General features: G+C 45.5%; 1 protein-coding gene across 3 annotated transcripts in view; it reads right to left on the reverse strand.

The window, feature by feature from the left end:
• Ralgps1 (Ral GEF with PH domain and SH3 binding motif 1) overlaps positions 1–16,652 on the reverse strand; it is a 247,154-nt gene that overhangs the window by 142,033 nt on the left and 88,469 nt on the right. For all 3 annotated transcript variants that reach the window (XM_076845456.2, XM_076845460.2, XM_076845457.2), the window contains exons 6-7: positions 7,756–7,845; positions 5,033–5,125 (exon numbers count right to left, since the gene is read on the reverse strand). In XM_076845456.2, coding sequence (XP_076701571.1) covers positions 5,033–5,125; positions 7,756–7,845 — 183 coding nt within the window. The remainder of the gene's footprint in view (positions 1–5,032; positions 5,126–7,755; positions 7,846–16,652) is intronic.

The following is a 16,652-nucleotide window of genomic DNA, read 5'->3' on the forward strand; positions in this document are numbered from 1 at the left end:
ACCTCCAGACAAGGTCTCTGGTTTTCACTCCTAGTCTCCTACCTCCCAATCTATCTTCCACAAAGTAGCAACAGTGATTAAAAACAAAAACCTAGAGCCACTGTAAAACTAGCTCACATCTGTCTGCTTAAAGCCCTTGGTGCCCTTGAAACAGAATCTTACTCCTCCAGGGCTACCAGCTCCACACGCCAGCCGCCTCCTGGCACAGTGAGACCCAGGAACACTGGCCTGCAGGTTCCTCCGTCACTCCAAGCTCATTCCCATGGTGGGCCTCTGCACCAGCTGCCCCTCTGCCTGGAAGGCTCACTCCCTCATCCTGTTATGGTTGCTTCCTTTTTGCCCTTCAGGCCTTGAGGTATGGAATCTCACCTCAGAGAGGCCTCCCCTGAATGCCCATGCTAAAGCTGACATCCAGTCCTTCTCCATCATGCTATCCTGTTCAGTCTCATACCAACACTTACCTTTTTTTCTCCTCCAGTGCTGGGGATGGAACCCAGGGCCCCAAGCATGTTAGGCAAGGGCCCAACCACTGAGCTACACTCCCTCCCCATTTAGTCTCTGCATTGCTTTTATTCCTGTCTCATCGTTCCTTGTTCACTACCTTCACACATTTAACCAATACCTATTGATCACTTCTTGTGCCAGCTGGACTAGACATGTGTTTATTCTCCCTGAATTATGTAAAAGCCCATGAGGGTAAGGCCTTGGCCATAGGCTCAGGGCCTGGCATGGAGGCAGCATTTGATAAATATTTAATTCGCAGAATGAATAACAGCCACAAGGTGATGTGTACTCAGGAAATCAGAACTGGCTGATGCAACTTCTTGCTTAGACTTCATGGCTTTGAGGCAGCCAATATTCCAAAGCAGCCCCAGTGCTTGGATTCCTGCATTCCCTGCCTGCATTTTTCCAGGCTCGCTATGACTCCCTTCCTGTATGTATATCTGTCATGCATTTATTAGGTCCTACTGCTTACAGATCTATGCTCAGTGTCAATCTCTGTCCTGTCTAGCTCGCCCAGCTATTGGCACTCAGAGGCCAGCCATGGACAGGCCAATAGGCTGCCTTCTCTTAGATGATGACCAACTGATTCCTCACTAGAGGCCATTCAAGAAGCAGCAAAGTGCCAGGCCACCTCTCACACCTGTAACCACCTTCCATCCAGGTCCCCCAGATGCTTAGGATTTCAATGCAACTCCCAGGGACAGCACTCAGAAAGTTCAAGGTGCCAGGCTCTTTTCTCCAGTGCTACTTCCCAAGCAGTGTGTGGGACTGCTTATCCCTACCAGGGCCAAACCTGACTGCCTTATACTTCCCACCATCACAAGCCACCCCCACAGGGGACATGCAGGCTGTGGGGTCTAGCAGGGCTATATCCCATAGCATTGGCTTTCATTAGCTCTGGGATCTTAGACAGATCACTCCATCTCTGGGAACTCGTTTTCCTCCTTGGTAAAATGAGGACTATAAAAGCATTGGCCTTTTGGGTCGTTATAGCTCGTCCCTCCAGAGCTTCCTGCTCCTCCCTGATCTGCAGGCCCCTGAAGTCTTACCAGTCCCAGCTCAAGGGACAAGGTAAGAAAGGAAACAGCTCTTTGGAGGGGGTGGGGGGCATATAGTTAAAATAACACATGTAGGCAGGCAGAGATACAGAGAAAAATCAGACATCATCACAGAAGACTGCAGTCAAGGGAGGAGGCAGGCTTTAGACAGAACCATGGAGTAGACAGACACATGCTCCACCTGGGTGCTGCCACCTGCCAGTACACCAGAGTACAGACCAGGGAGCTGTCCACTTCACTGGGCTGGGGACAATTTGAATGAGAGGGGTAAGATGAGTTTGGTCTCTTGTTTCCCAAATGTTCTGTGCCAAATGCTATCCTTGGATTAACAGGACAGGTGGATGAAAGAGGGGAGTCAACCTAAAAAAAGGCTACAATGAATGATATTAAAACCCTCAGGCTGTAATCTATACAGCCTGCCTTGCCTCTCCCCTCTCCCTGACCCAGACTTTCCAGTTACCACTCTTATTTCCTAGAATGCTGCATCCTCCCACCTTCTGCCCTGGTTAAGCGGCCTCTGTAACTAGGGAAGCAGCCCAGCTCCCTGTCCTTGGGAAACAATGGGAAGATTTCTCAGAAAAAGTCAGGATGTATTGTCCTGACTTCCCTATTCCTTGGTGAAGGTAACCTCAGATTCCAGGCATCTCCCTGGTTCTGCCAGCTAAATCCAAAGGTGACAGAGTCAACAGTCAATCCCAGGGGAGTAAACAGCAACAGAAGCCATAGCTTGGATAAACCAACGAGTAACTTGTTAAACCAAGAAAGCACTTGATAAGGAAGCCTTCAAGGTCTGGCTGCAGCTCTCCAGCTGCATGTCCCCCCTGACCCCCACTAGCCCTCCTCTGACTTCCCTTTCTGCTGCAATGCAGTAGCCAGATACCAGCAAGCAGCAGCCACAGCAAAGACAGAAGCCTGATGGCCTGGGGCGTGCTGACAGTCCACTCATCTCCAAAGTTCCTAATACAGGATTTCTGACAGAGAAGAAAATTTTTTAAATTAAAAATTTAAAGGGCTGGGATTGTGGCTCGGCGGTACAGCACTCACCTAGCATGTGTGAAGCCCTGGGTTCGATCCTCAGCATCATACAAAAACAAATAAATAAAGATATTGTGTCCAACTACAGCTAAAAAATAAATATTTAAAAAAAAATTTTAAAAGTTCCTACTCTTAGGGGTTGAGGCTATGGCACTTGCCAGCACGTGTGAGGCACTGGGTTCGATTCTCAGTACCACATATAAGTAAATAAAATAAAAGTTTATAAAAAATATATATATATATATATATATATAAAGTTCCTGCTTTTATTTAGGGTGACAGGTGATAGGTTGGAATTGCACTTGCTCAGATCAGTGGATTTTGGTGGTTGTGTGCAAGGACTCTGGAACCAGACTGCAAAGCTTTGATCCCAGCTCTGCCACTTGGTTGTGGGGCTCTGAAGAAATTGCTCCACCTCACTGTGCTTCTATTTCCTCCTTGTGAATGAGAATAAAGCTGTACCTGTCTCCACAGGTAGCTGTTGAGAATAAAGGAGTTAAAATAAGTTAGAGCATGTAGGGCAGTGGCTGCCACGTGTTTTTATTCTGCCAAATCTGTGAGGAAGAGTGGCTGGCCCATGAGGCCTGAAGGGGAGCCAGGTGAAGGGCCCTGCTTCAGGGGGTCCTGGGTGGGTATTGCATTCTAGGACTCTGAAGGAACAATGGGAGGTCTATTTTCATTGCCTCAAAGACCCATCAACAGCTGTGAAGACGCAGCCGCCCTGAGCAGTGCTCGTCAGGCTAAACAGAGCAGCCCTAGGCGTCCTTCTGACCTGATGCTGCCCCACAGTCCTGGCAGTAGACACCCTTTGGAGAATATGATCCACAGCTTCATTGATGGGTCCTGCCTGTCCCTGAGTAGGTCACATCTTTGTGCAGGGACTTTAGCCAGCCCTGGTCACTGGTGCTGATTCACTCACTCTGCCCTCGCTGACTAGTTTGTAGGGGTCCCATTTACAGTATTGCTGACAGTTGGGACTCTACACATGAGAAGATTCAAAACTCAGCCCTCTGAGTCCTTGCATAGCCCTTAGGAGTCCAAGAAACAATAACAGTAAGTGTAGAAGATGACATACTTTGAAGAAGAATCTTGAAGCAACTTTAAAAAAAAAAAAAAAAAGCCTCACTGCTCAGATGTACTTGGAGTCACAGGGTTGGCAGCTGCTACAGAGAACAGTGGCTTCCAAACTTGCTTTTGACCTCCAAAGCCATTGCTCAGTTGCAATTCATCCAGGAGCCCAATACATAAAAAACACAAACGGGACTCTAGTGGAAACAGCACCTGAGCTGCCTGCTTGGCACCCTTTCTCCTCCCCCTGAATCCCTAATGGCACTCAAGGCAATTTTGAGGACCCCTAGGGCTCCACAAAACACTGACAGAAAATCACTAACCTAAACCAAGTTTCCCAAGTAGAGATGGGAAAAAGAGCCCACAGGAGCCAGGCCTCGAATGGTACCTGAACACAGACCTCGTTTTTAGACTCGAGGCTAATGCTTTTTGCTCTACTCTGCTAGGACTAGATCTATGGAAAGCTGAAATTTAAAGAAACAAGGCTTATTTCTGGTCACCTCCAACATAATCCTTAAGTATTTTAAAGGCCCCTAAACCAGCCAAGTAGGAAACAGAGCCTGGTCCCATAGATTGGCAGAAGGAAGGTCGGAAATGAGTTGTAGAAGCACATCTGACAATTCCATACAGTTTCCATCAGTTCTGTGGGACATAAACAGGTCTTGAAAGGCTTGGGCTTTGTGGCTGCGAGAGACCTGGACCAGACGGGCCAGGAGGTGAATGCTAATGAGCTATGGAAATAGCAATTACTTCCCCCATGTCAGGCGCTGTGCCAAGCAAAGGAGAATAAAGAGGACTGAGATATTTTTAAAGTATTTTTACGGCAGAAAAACTTTCCTACAGACTCAATTATATAACTATCAGACTCCACCTCTGAGCTGAAATTATCCATGGCCTCAGAGATAAAAGAAAACGGCAAGCAAAAAGTCATTTTTTCCTACATGAAGGTTACAGTTTCTCCCAAGAAACTCTGAGCTATATGGCCAGTGACCCAGGGCAGCTGCAAACCATCAGTCCAAAGAGCTTCCCAAGGGCAGTGTGGAGTCTGCCAGAGACAAATACCGGCCAAGTGGAGGGCAAGAGTCACATGCTGACCCGGCCATCATAGAACAGCGCCCAGGAAGAGCCACTTTAGGGGCTGCCAGCCCCAACCACATCAGCATGGTCACCACTACTCCCTTGGACCAAAATGGGGCTAGGGTCACTGAGCCACGAGGATGCCCAGAGGATGTTCCATGCATTCACAATAACTCTGTCCTTGGCAAAGTGCAGACGGACAGAGAAAGCCAGAGACTTAAGCAACACAGATCTTCACCAACAAAACGACAGCTGAAATCAAAGGGATAGACTTAGGGAGATTAACTTACAGCCCAGGTTTTTGTCAGCCTGAAGATGGGAGCGCTTTGTAATGCTGACACCACAGACATGAGAGAATGAAGATTGTTGAGTTCTAGAAGTTTCTGGGGGGGAAAAAAGATATGGAATACATTATTTTGCTGCTATAAACAACAGAACAAGAACATGCCAAGTGTTACCAAATGTTGTCATATTCATGAAATTCAATTACACTTAAAAATATCTCATGTAGAAAATATAGTTCTAGGAAGTTCATAGGAACCATATGCTTTTTCTCTCAAATTTTCAAAAGGTGAGTCTGCATCTAAAGGGCTTGCAAAATTTCATAAGCTGACTCGTCTGGTTGCTGGACAGAAATGTGGCTCAGGATAAGATTTGATAATCCCTTTATGGTCTATTTTTAGATGAATCTGTCCCAACAGGCTTCTGTAAGCTAAAATCCTGGCCGTGCCAACAGTATCAGCGGTTCTTCTGCCATTACCTTAATGCCCGGATGAGAAATGGCTGAGGGAAGATGTTAGCCATTTGTGTAATCCCTCTCAGCTGGGAAGGCAGGCTATTCACCATGCTCCCTTGAACCAGACCCCAAATTAGTGAGAACATTTGGAGTCAATTCAGACTCAGACAAGTTCCTTACCAGGAAGGGCAACAGAAGGAGACAGAGTAGAGAGTAAATGCAGAAAAGTGTAATGGCTCTGTTCTTGGTTTTATGCTGAGGGATACAGGCTCACAGGACAAGGTTCCACTTTGCATTCTTGGGAGACAGTGAAGCCTGGGCTAGTGAGTAGGTTCTACGGGACCCGCAGGCCTGGTTCCAATCCCAGCTCCCACTCTGCATTTCCTTCGACAAGTTATCCAATCCTCTGCACCTTGATGTCCTCACAGGTAACAGGGGGAAGGTGATAAAGGCACTTGTGCTGCATAAGATGGTGCAGCCTGGGCTGGGTGGTGTGAGGTGGTCTCAGTCTTTTCTATCTGGAAGACTCATGTTCCCTTTGCTCATTCCTCGTCTTGGGTAATTCCTGGCTCAGATACCACTTCCTCTAATATGGTTTTCCAGACCACATTCCCAAATTTATGGTGGTGGGAACTCCATCTGTGTTCCCACACTCTTTGTATTCTTCACATTCTAGATTGTTCTTGCTTTTTATTTGCCTCTCTCTCACCCTGAACAGTGTGTCCCCTGAGATATCATGTCCCTATACCTAGTTCAGCACCCAGCACATAACAGGTAAAATGAATAAATAAACGAAAAGCCCTTGTGTCTGGGCCTCATAGCTCTATTCTTACTTGGAAAGTTTTCTCTGACCACACAGATTAATACTTCAGTTCACACATCTTGTAACAATTTCTAGTTGTTTCCTGTGTGAGAACAGATTCCCCGAGTGAACTGTCCTGCATTCTAGTATCTGAATTGCTGTGCCTATCACTGAATTTCCTCTCAGTGCCAAAGGCATCTGGGAGTTTATCTAACCTACCTCTTCTAATTTATAGATGAGAAAACCAAGGCCCAAAGAAGGGAAGGGGCTTGCCCAAGGACATACCCAGCATGTGGGGCCAGCATGACAATCTACAGTAAGGAAAAGGGTGGAGGTTAATGACAGATCATTTGGGACTCCTTAGATGGGGGCCATAAACTCATTTCCAAACTGTAAGCCCCAGGAGGGATTAGAACTATAGCCAGATATCTTTTCTTCTGCCCATCATAGCACTGACTGACAGCAATAAGTATTATTAAACCCAGTGACAATCCCAAGTACTTCAGGAGAATGAATGGGACATTTGGTGACCACTGCTCCCAACATCTTTATAGGCCGATGCACTTAACCTTCCCCTGAAGGGCGGCAGTGCAGCTCCCCCGAAGGCAGAGATGTGGCTTTTATTCCTACTCTGCTGCTGACTCTCTGTGGGGCCTGGGCATGGACAATGCTCTCCAAGTCTTCTTCCTCTGCAAATTGGGTGGTACTAATGTGAGCCCTGAATACAATCAGCTGAATGCAGCTGCTTTGTGGCCTGCTCGGGAGGGCCTGGGTGGGAAGAGAACACACGCAGGGGTGAGCCCACTGCAGCAGGCACAGGACAGGGAGCTGGGCATGCAGAGACACTCCTGGCCTGAGAGCAGCCTGGGAAAACACCAGGATGGCCCAGCTGGGACTGGAACAGATGGAGGAAGAAGAGGGGAAGTCGGGGCCAGATGAGCAGGCAGGGTGGACTATACCAAGCGGGGCACTGGAGGTGGAAATGAAGGGCACAGGGTCATCTGGCCCAGGCCTGAGCTCAGGATGGGGTGGAGCAGACTCTGCTGACTAGTGACATAACTGTGCAGGATGTGAGTAGATCACAGGCACTGATGCTACCTAAAATCATTCAGACCCAGCAATTCCAAATCCGATGGAAGAATGAACAGAGTCCAGGGGGCACCACAGGACCTTGGGAAAAGAGTGCAAGCCCAGTAAGGAGAATGGCTGGCTGCCAACATCATGGGATGGAGAAGCATGCTGCTGATGCACATGCAGGTACCAGGGCATAGGCAGCAGGGTGGATCTCAGAGGTGGCCCTACCTGGGGAACTCAGGCCACAGTCCCCACCCACCATTTCAACCCTGTCCTGCAGGCCCACAGAAAAGCACTTCCCAAATACAGTTGGACAGACAGACACATGGTCAGCCTGTGTGTACATTTTTGAGACAAAAACAAGGAGGGGGGAGGGAGAAAATAATAATAAAACAGCTTACCTTGGCTATTTTCACAAAATGGCTGAGGATTTCTGCCCTTATTTTTAAAGTCTGTGCTGTTAGAATTTCTCGAACAACCCAAAAACTGACCTGTAGAATCAAATACATACACACACACACACACACACACACACAACCAGAGAAGTTGTTAAATGCCAGATACCCATCACCCTTGCCCACTACTGCTGTGAGATATCCATGAGACCGGGAAGCTGGGAGAGCATGGCCCAGGGTCATATGAGGTGAAGGGCTCCTTGTGGCACCTGATCCTGGATGGGACCCATGTTCTCAGCACCCACTCTCCGCACATACAGCAGTGCTGGGAGAAGCAGGCATGTCTGTGTACACCCAGGGGAGTACACACTAGTGTCTCTGCAGGTACTGCAGGGAACTGAGAAATGAATTGGCCTGGACACCTGCTTGGAAGGATCTAGATGCAGGATGACCATGGATGATGGGAGGACAGTTGGATAGACAGACACATGGTCAGCCTGTGTGCACTGACGGTACATCCACTAGGTAGGCCCAAGACAAGGAGTATTCACTGATAATGTGTGCAACTGCCACAAACTTAATTTTCTAAGAAAGGTTGTTCAAGAATAAATGATACAAAAAGTCTTTCCAAATTCTGAGCAGTGCAGGTTGCAGCTATGGCTTCCTGGAGACAGCCTGTGCCTAAAGGGCATGCCAGAAGCTGTGGTTCAGAACCTCATTCATGCTTGACCTCTCACATCCAGCCACAGCCCCAAATCCCTGGGTCTGGTGGGAACAAGAAAGTCATCTATCAGTGTAGGGCTGACTCCCAGCACCTCAAGGAAACAGAGGAAAGGGTCAGCCAAGGAATGCTAGGAACTGGCTGGCCTTCTGGCTTGTGTTTCAGGGTGTTTCACTATCGCACAAAGTGTGATGCGAAACACAAACACCCAGAGTGCTAAGAAAGGTGGGCCAAAGTTTGGGGGGCGAGTGGCATAAGAAGGAAGGCAAGGAGTCTGAAACCCTCCATTTTTAAAAAATATTTTTTAGTTGTCGATGGACCTTTATTTATTTATATGCAGTGCTGAGAATCGAACCCATTGCCTCACACGTGTAGGCAAGCATTCCACCACTGGGCTACAACCCCAGCCCTGAAACCCTCCATTTTATAAGGAAAAAAAAAAAAAATGAAGGATGACTCAGAGTTAACAAAGCAAGCCCACTGCTGCGATACAGTACAATCTTGTAACAGAAATACTGTTACTTTTCCGAAAGAAAAACCCAGAATCACCAATTTGCCTTTCATATTAAGCAGGAGTATTATAGAAATGTTTTTTTGGTGTAATGATCTGTGGTTGCCTCCAGGACACGCCTGGGTTTCCATAGAATCATTTTTTCCATGAATTTGTCAAAATTAAGTTCAGATTCAAATGTTTACTAGCCAGTTATGGAAGAAAGTGTTTCTGGATAGCAAGCACTCAGCCCATAACCTTGTATGTGACTCTGTATGCTCTTCTATGCCACATAATCTCAAGTGCAATACTTTATATATATAATTTAATGCATTCCTACATGCCAAAACCCCACACATTTTTCTAGCCTAATTATGGGAGGTGGCAGAGCTGACTTTGGATCTGCAGCACATAGTTTGCAGGGGAAGATCCAGGTCAACAGTTGGATTCAACAGAGCTGCCTGAAGCCCCAGTAGGTGCAGGCTCCAGAATCCATGAGTCTAGAAGAGAATGTAGGTTTCTGATGTGGAGCATTTCCAGATTGTTTTTTTTTTTTTTCATTTAAGATTCATCTCTATTTTTTTATTTTAATTTTTAAAATATTTTTTTTGGTTGTAGATGGACACAATACCTTGATTTATTTTTATGTGGTGCTGAGGATCGAACCTAGTGCCTCACAAGTGCAAAGCATGTGCTCTACCACTGAGACACAATTCCAGCCCCTCATCTCTATTTTTTTAGTTATCTATTTATTTATTTGGTGCCAGAATTGAACCCACGGACACTTAACCACTGAGCAACGTCCCCAGCCCTTTTTATCTTTTATTTTGAGACAGGGTCTTAATAAGTTGCATAGGTAGGCTTTGAACTCACAATCCTCCTGCCTCAGCCTCCTGAGACGCTGGGATTCCATCTGTATTTTTACATGACTTGATAACTTATTCCAGTTTATCTTACCCATTCATCTACTGAAGGACATCTCCATTGCTTCCAGTTTTTGACAACTTGAATGAAATTGCTGTAAATGTTTCTGTGCTTATGTGCATCCATATGCATATGTGTATGTATGTGTGTGTAAGCTTTCAAATCATCTGGGTAAATACTCAGGAGTGCAATTGTTGGACACATCTGCCTTGTTGAATTCCCACGGTCCACACACAGAGTTCCTGCTGCTCCAGATCCTGGCCAACAGTTGGCACTGTCAGCTTTTCTGTGTTTGAGGCATTCTAATAGGTGTGTAGGATTTTGCTTTGCTCTAATGATAAATAATACTGAGCATCTTTTCATAAGTTTATTTGGCATCTGGATATCTCCTTTGGTGAGGTATCTGTTGAGTTCTTTTGCCTGTTTTTAATTGGGCCATTTTTTTTTTTTACTGTTGAGCTTTCAGAATATGATTTGTACACAAGTCCTTTATCAGATATATATTTGAAAAATATTTTCTCTCAGTGCCTGGTTTGTCTCTTAATTCTCTTAACCATGTCTTTTGAAGAATGAAAAATCTTATTAACTTAATAAAGTTCCAATCAATTTTTTATTTCATGGATTGTGCTTTTGGTTTCATCATCAAACCCAAGGTCATACAGATTTTTTTCTTCTGTTTTCCCCTGTAAGTTTTAGAGTTTTGCATTTCACATTTAGTCCTAAGGTTGATTTTGAGATTTTATGAAAGGGCTTAGGTCTTTGTCTAGATGCATTTACACACATGCACATGTCTGCTGTTCCAGCACTATTTATTGAAAAATTATCCTTTCTCTAGTGGATGCCTTATAAATTTATGAAAAATGAGCTGACTCTATTTGTGAGGGGCTCCTTAGAGTCGATATTCTGTTCCACTGACCTAGATGCCTGTTCTTTTGCCAATACTGAGTCCCCTAACTTTGTTCTTTTTTAGCACTGTGTTGTCTATTCTAGGTCTTTAGCTACCATCTTTAGAATAAGTTTGTTACGATTTATAAAATAGTTTTGTAGGATTCTTATTGTAATTACATTGAATCTACAGATCAAGGAGAAAAGAAGTGACATCTTAACAATAATGTCTTTTGACCCATGATGATAGAATATTTCTCCATTTATTTAAATCTAATTTGACTTCTTTCATCAGTGTTTTATAGTTTTCCACATATAAACCTGTACATATTTTGTTACATAAATACCTAAGTTTTGTTGTGTTTTTGGTGCTATTTCAAATGGTATTTTTTTTTTTAATTTCAAATTCCATTTCTTCATTACTGGTATATAGGAAAGCATACTGACCTTGTGTCTTGTAACCTTGTTGTACTTGCTTTTTAATTCTGGGATGGAGGGCATTAAATAGACTTCTTTGGAATTTTCCATATAGACAGTCATGTCAGCTATGAATAAAGACAGTTTGGTTTCCTTCTTTCCTATTTTTGTCTGTTATTTATACATTTTTCTTATCTAATTGCACTAACTAGGACCTCTAATACAATGTTGAATAGAATGGCAAGAGAGCACACCCTTGTCTTGTTCCCAATCCTTGGAGGAAAGTGACCTTTAAAAATGATTTTGACTAAAAGATTTTTATAAATGTTCTTTATCAAGTTAATGAAATAGCCTTCTACTCCTATTATGCTGATTTTTTTAAATTGTGAACAAAAGTTAGACTTTGTCAAATGTTTTTTTCAGGTCAATTCTTTTTCTTTTTTAGATCAATAATACATTACATTAATTGATTTTCAAGTATTTGAACCAGTTGTGTATACATGGAATATATCCCATTTTGTCATAGTGTAAATAACCTTTCAATACACACAAATTATTACTATAATGACAGTTGCTTCGGTGACATAGCTATAGAGTTCAACTGCTGGGGACTTAGACATCCCCTGGGAGACCCAAAGAGGTATTATAGATGAACAAACTAAATACATAGGAACACAAAGAACTTTATTTAGTTAATCAACCACAAATAAAAACAATCAAACCATGTGGCAAAAGGAAAAAAAATATCTAGGTTTAAGAAAAAAAATATTATCTTTTCTTATGAGAAATCTACTTTTGCCACAAATTTCTCATAAGTCCATTCATGATTTTTTTTTTTAAAGAAACCAAGAGTTAGAAGGGATCTTAGCGGTTCTGCCTTTTCTCTGCCACACCACTGGATGCAGTTCTACACTAACCATGATAAAGCCCTTGTCTGGCTTCTGCTTGAGCCTCCACAGTTAGGAAAGAGCCAAACTGCCTCCTACTTCTGGTCCCTGTATTTAACCATCAGGCCCTCTGGGCTGATCCAGCCACCCAGTAAGAACCACACAGTTACTTACAAACCTCGCTGACTCCTCCCTGAGTTTTCTCACTCCTTAGACCTTCTCCTGATCCCCTCACCCTTCTGGTCACTGTGATACTTACAAGGTCCTGTGTGACATCGGCATCCCATGTGAAGCACCCCAAACTGGACATAAAGCAGACCAGAACAGGATTACTTACACCTATGAGAACTTCTCAATGCAAAAGAGCTGACAATGCCAATGGTTGGCAGGGATCTGGAGCAAGGCAAACTCTCACATGTTGTTGTGAGGGGGCAGATGTGGTCCCTAAGTATTTACCCAGACGATTGCACCCCTAAGTATTTACCCAGACGATTTTAAAACTTCCATAGCACACATACAAGCATTAAAATGTTCACAGCAACTTATTCAAATTGTCAAAAACTGGAAGAAACTGAGATGTCCTTCAGTTGATCAATGGGTAAGCTGACCATGGGGAATCTATACAGTGACATAGTGTTCATGTAAAAAACTGAAATGAGTTATCAAGTCATATATAGAGAGATGAGTCTATTACAAAGTGAAAAAAGCTGGTCTAAACAGGCTACATATGTATTCTTCCTTTTTCTTTCTGTCTTCCTTTTTAGACTGTCTGGAAAAGATAAATCAATAGAGATAAACAAGCAGATCAGGATCTGGGTCACTTCTTTCTCTCCACCACAAATCCCACCTTCTTCCTCAGGCAACTTGTACATCACCATGAACTACAGCCTCATGCCTCTTGACCACTTCAACTGCAGCAACCATCGCTCCCACTACTTCCATCACCACCTCCTTCCTGATTACCAGGGATGGCTCGACAGCAGAAAACTATACTCCAGTCTTGGCCACAACCCTTCTCCTTGACCCCACTGTGCCAGACCCTCCCTCTTTCAGCATCCCCTGGAGTCCCTGGCAGCCCTCTTTCTTGGCATCCTTTTCCTCTAGGCAGACCCATCCCCTATCAGTTGTTACTCCACTCCCTCCTTTGCCAGTACTTGAAGTTCTCTTTTGCCTTGGTCCTTCCAGAAACTCAGGCTGCTGGCCTCTGTGTGCATGCACAGATGGATCCCACCACAAATCCCACCATGGATCCCAACATGCTTCCTGTGCTCCCACTCTCAGGCTGTGCAGATTAACTAGATATGACTACCTGCCTACTGCCCCAGGGACACTGTAAAAGTCACAATTTTTACTGTGCCACCATCGGTGCCCTAGAGCTTTTCCATATCAGTTCTTCCTCCTTCACCATGGAGTGGGTTTTCCACTTTCCCACCCTCTGCTTCCCCTTTGCCTCCTGTTTTCCTGAAGAAAAGAGGCCACAGGGCCTCCCTGTGTCACATCTACAGGTGGGCTGACAACTGCATCTTGCCTTTTTGGGGCACCTCTCATCCCAAGAGCCCCAGCCTCAGCCTCTCCCACCTTCTCTGGGAAATACTTCATTAAGGATTCCTTCTCATCTTTAACTTTTCCTTGTTTCCTGGATTCTTCCATTCAAAACAGGAACCTCCTCAAGACTGCCCACTTAGAAGAAGAAACAGAGGACCACCTCCCTGGGCCTGTTTGACCCCTCCTGCCATCTCCTCCTCATCTCCGTCTTTGGAGTCACAGTTGCTGGGATCACCCGCACCTGCTCTCTCTCCGCTGTCGCCCTCTCCTCCTACTCAGCCTGCTACAATTCTGACAAAACTGTCTGCCAGCAGGGTCTCGATGCCAGGTTTCAAGGCCTCTTCTCCAGCTGACTTAGTGGCCCATGCTGCAGCACTCTCTCTCTCTCTCAAAATGATTCCACTACCTTTCCTGGGTGTTCCTCCTGCTCTTGGCCACCCTTTCTCAGCTGCCTATGCTGCCCCCTGTCCTCTGCCCATCCACAAACACCAGCAGTCCTCACATTCACACTTGGGCCTCTGTTACTCCTGATTTCCTCTTCATCATTTCCAAAACTTTCAGCATCCCCTGGACACCGTCCCTGCCCTCACGTCTACACCTATGCCCCAGCCTCTAGTCTGGCCTTAACCTTTCTTTTGGCTCAGAGCTCCCACAACCCTTCATGTTAATCATTTCCTGTGTGACAAGCATGGGGCTAGACCCTTTACTCCCATGATTCTCATTTAATCTTCAAAAAATAGTCAAAATACTTCCTGAGGAAGATGAGCTCACAGAGGCCAAAACCTGGCCCACACTGTACAACTAATGAGTTGTGGGGCTAAGACGCCAACCCAGGTCAGATCTGTTTCATTCTCTGAGACCCTAAAGTGACACTGCATTCATTTTAGTGCAGCAATCAACTCCCTAAAATTACGTGCAAATGTATGTGTCCACAGTTTCTGGGGAAAAGTTCTTATGTGATATCGTCAGATTCTCACAAGAATCCATGACCCAAAAAAGATGGAGAATGTCTCTGCTGTAAGGAGAACTCCTTGAGGTCAAGACCCCAAAGAACCTGGCTGAGCTCTTCCATGCAGCTGTTTTATGAAGAAATCCCTAGGGACTCGGGCCCTGCTGGCAAGCAGATCAGGACACTGGCCACTGGGTTTCTGGCCTGGCCACAAGGAGCCTCAGTCCCTGGCAACTTCCTTCCCATCAGCTGATCTGCACATTTTCCTTGTCTTCCCTCTAAAACATATGGATACCTCTTGGTGCCACACACTATGCTAAAAGCTCTTCATCCACCATTTCATTTCATCTTGATAACAACTATGCAAGCAGAGGATGTCATTCTCAGTTACAGATTTGGAAACTGAGGCTCTGCAGGGGCAGTGATCGGCTTCCTTTTACCTGGAGTCCTGTCCTCACATGGAAAGGCCCACCAGGAAGGGACACCAATGAGTTCATCTCGAAGAAAGCCACCCCAGTGGCTGACTGTCCTGGCCTCTGGGCAATGTTCAAACTAGAGCTATCAGGGCTATGTCTAGGAACAGCCAAAGGGCCATCAGGAAGTCCATTTCCTGGAGCATTCTTCTTGAGAAAATGCAACTTCACTTCTGGCTCATTTCACCACTCAGCCTGAGCTGGACATAATGCAATTGTTCACAGAACAAGCTGCTTGGCCTTTGCCAAGCCGGCCTGGCATCTGCCTGCAAAGCAGATTGCATCAGAGCCCCAACAGCCTCTCCTACAGGAGTTCCATGGCTGGTCATAGGAGGGGACTGAGTTGGCTCCCAGTCAAGTTGTTTTGTTGGGAAAACTATGAATCCCCTGATAGTTCATGCACATCTGTTTTCTTAAGACTAAGCTCAGTTGAAAAGAAAAAGATTTTCAAACGAAAGAGAAAAGAAGCAAAAGGTTTGGAACTTGATTTTTCAAAACAAATGATATGCAGCTTTTAGCCCAGCCGCATCTAGGTCTTTCTTAGCTCTTAATCATATCTCACCAAGGAATACCTCGGTCCGCTCTAGACCTGATCTTCAGCCAATAAGCTGGTATCTCTGTGAGGCTCCCACTGTGCTCACATGGGTGCTGAGGCTGGAGAGGGCTGGAAAAGCTGAATAGCAGTGATGCACAGGACCAGGCATTTCCAAGAGGAAAGGCCCAGCTGGAGCCATGGCCTCAAGGGAACAGAGGCCCCAGCACCCAGAGGACCAATCATGCACATTATGCAACCTCTGGGCCACTGTCCTCATTTGAAACCAGAAAAACAAAACAGAAGAAGAAAAAATTGCCAACAGCATCATTTGGGGGTTTGGTTTATGCAATGGGAGTTGTCACAACCAGAGCAAAAATTGTGCTCCAACAAGTCAGTTTGGAATCGTATGGGGCCAGTTAATCTGGGTTCAAAGAAGTCCAACTCAAAACTGTTTCCTGAGCACCTCATTCACTGGTCCTACTGAAGGTCTAGTACCTTTCTGCCCAACACTGGGCAAGGTAGCAGTGGCAGGTGGGCATAGTGATGAGTAAGATGTGTGTGGTACCTGTCCTATGAAACTCACAGACTGGCAAGGAAGCAGAGACCAGAGAGCTACACAGGATAAAGACAGATGGGTAAAGCACCACACAGAGAAGGACATGGTGCCATGAGGGAATGGATGATCGGGAAACCTCTCTGACAGGCTGGGGACCCAGGGGACAGGCTAAGATCTGAGAGTTAAACATGAAGGAGGAGCTCTGGGCTGACAGCAGTACACATAGGGCCCCTACAGGACAGAGACACGATGCATCGGGCAAGAGACGCAGGCCAGCATGGTGAAGCCTGAAGAGGGAGGAACAGGAAGCAAGGCTGGAGGGTGGCAGAGGCTGGATCCCGATACCTGACCTCTCAGAGCACAACAGGGTGCTAGAACCTTAGCTTATATGGAATTGAAGCCCCTGGCATGACATAGACATAGGAAAGACATGTTCAGTTCTACCCACCTTATGAACTGGGTTGTAATGGCACCAGGGTGGGTGAACACAGGGGTCTGGAGGAAGGGTTTGGACCTGGGGC

Source organism: Callospermophilus lateralis, chromosome 2, assembly GCF_048772815.1.
Source record: "Callospermophilus lateralis isolate mCalLat2 chromosome 2, mCalLat2.hap1, whole genome shotgun sequence".
NCBI classification, from domain to species: Eukaryota; Metazoa; Chordata; class Mammalia; order Rodentia; family Sciuridae; genus Callospermophilus; species Callospermophilus lateralis.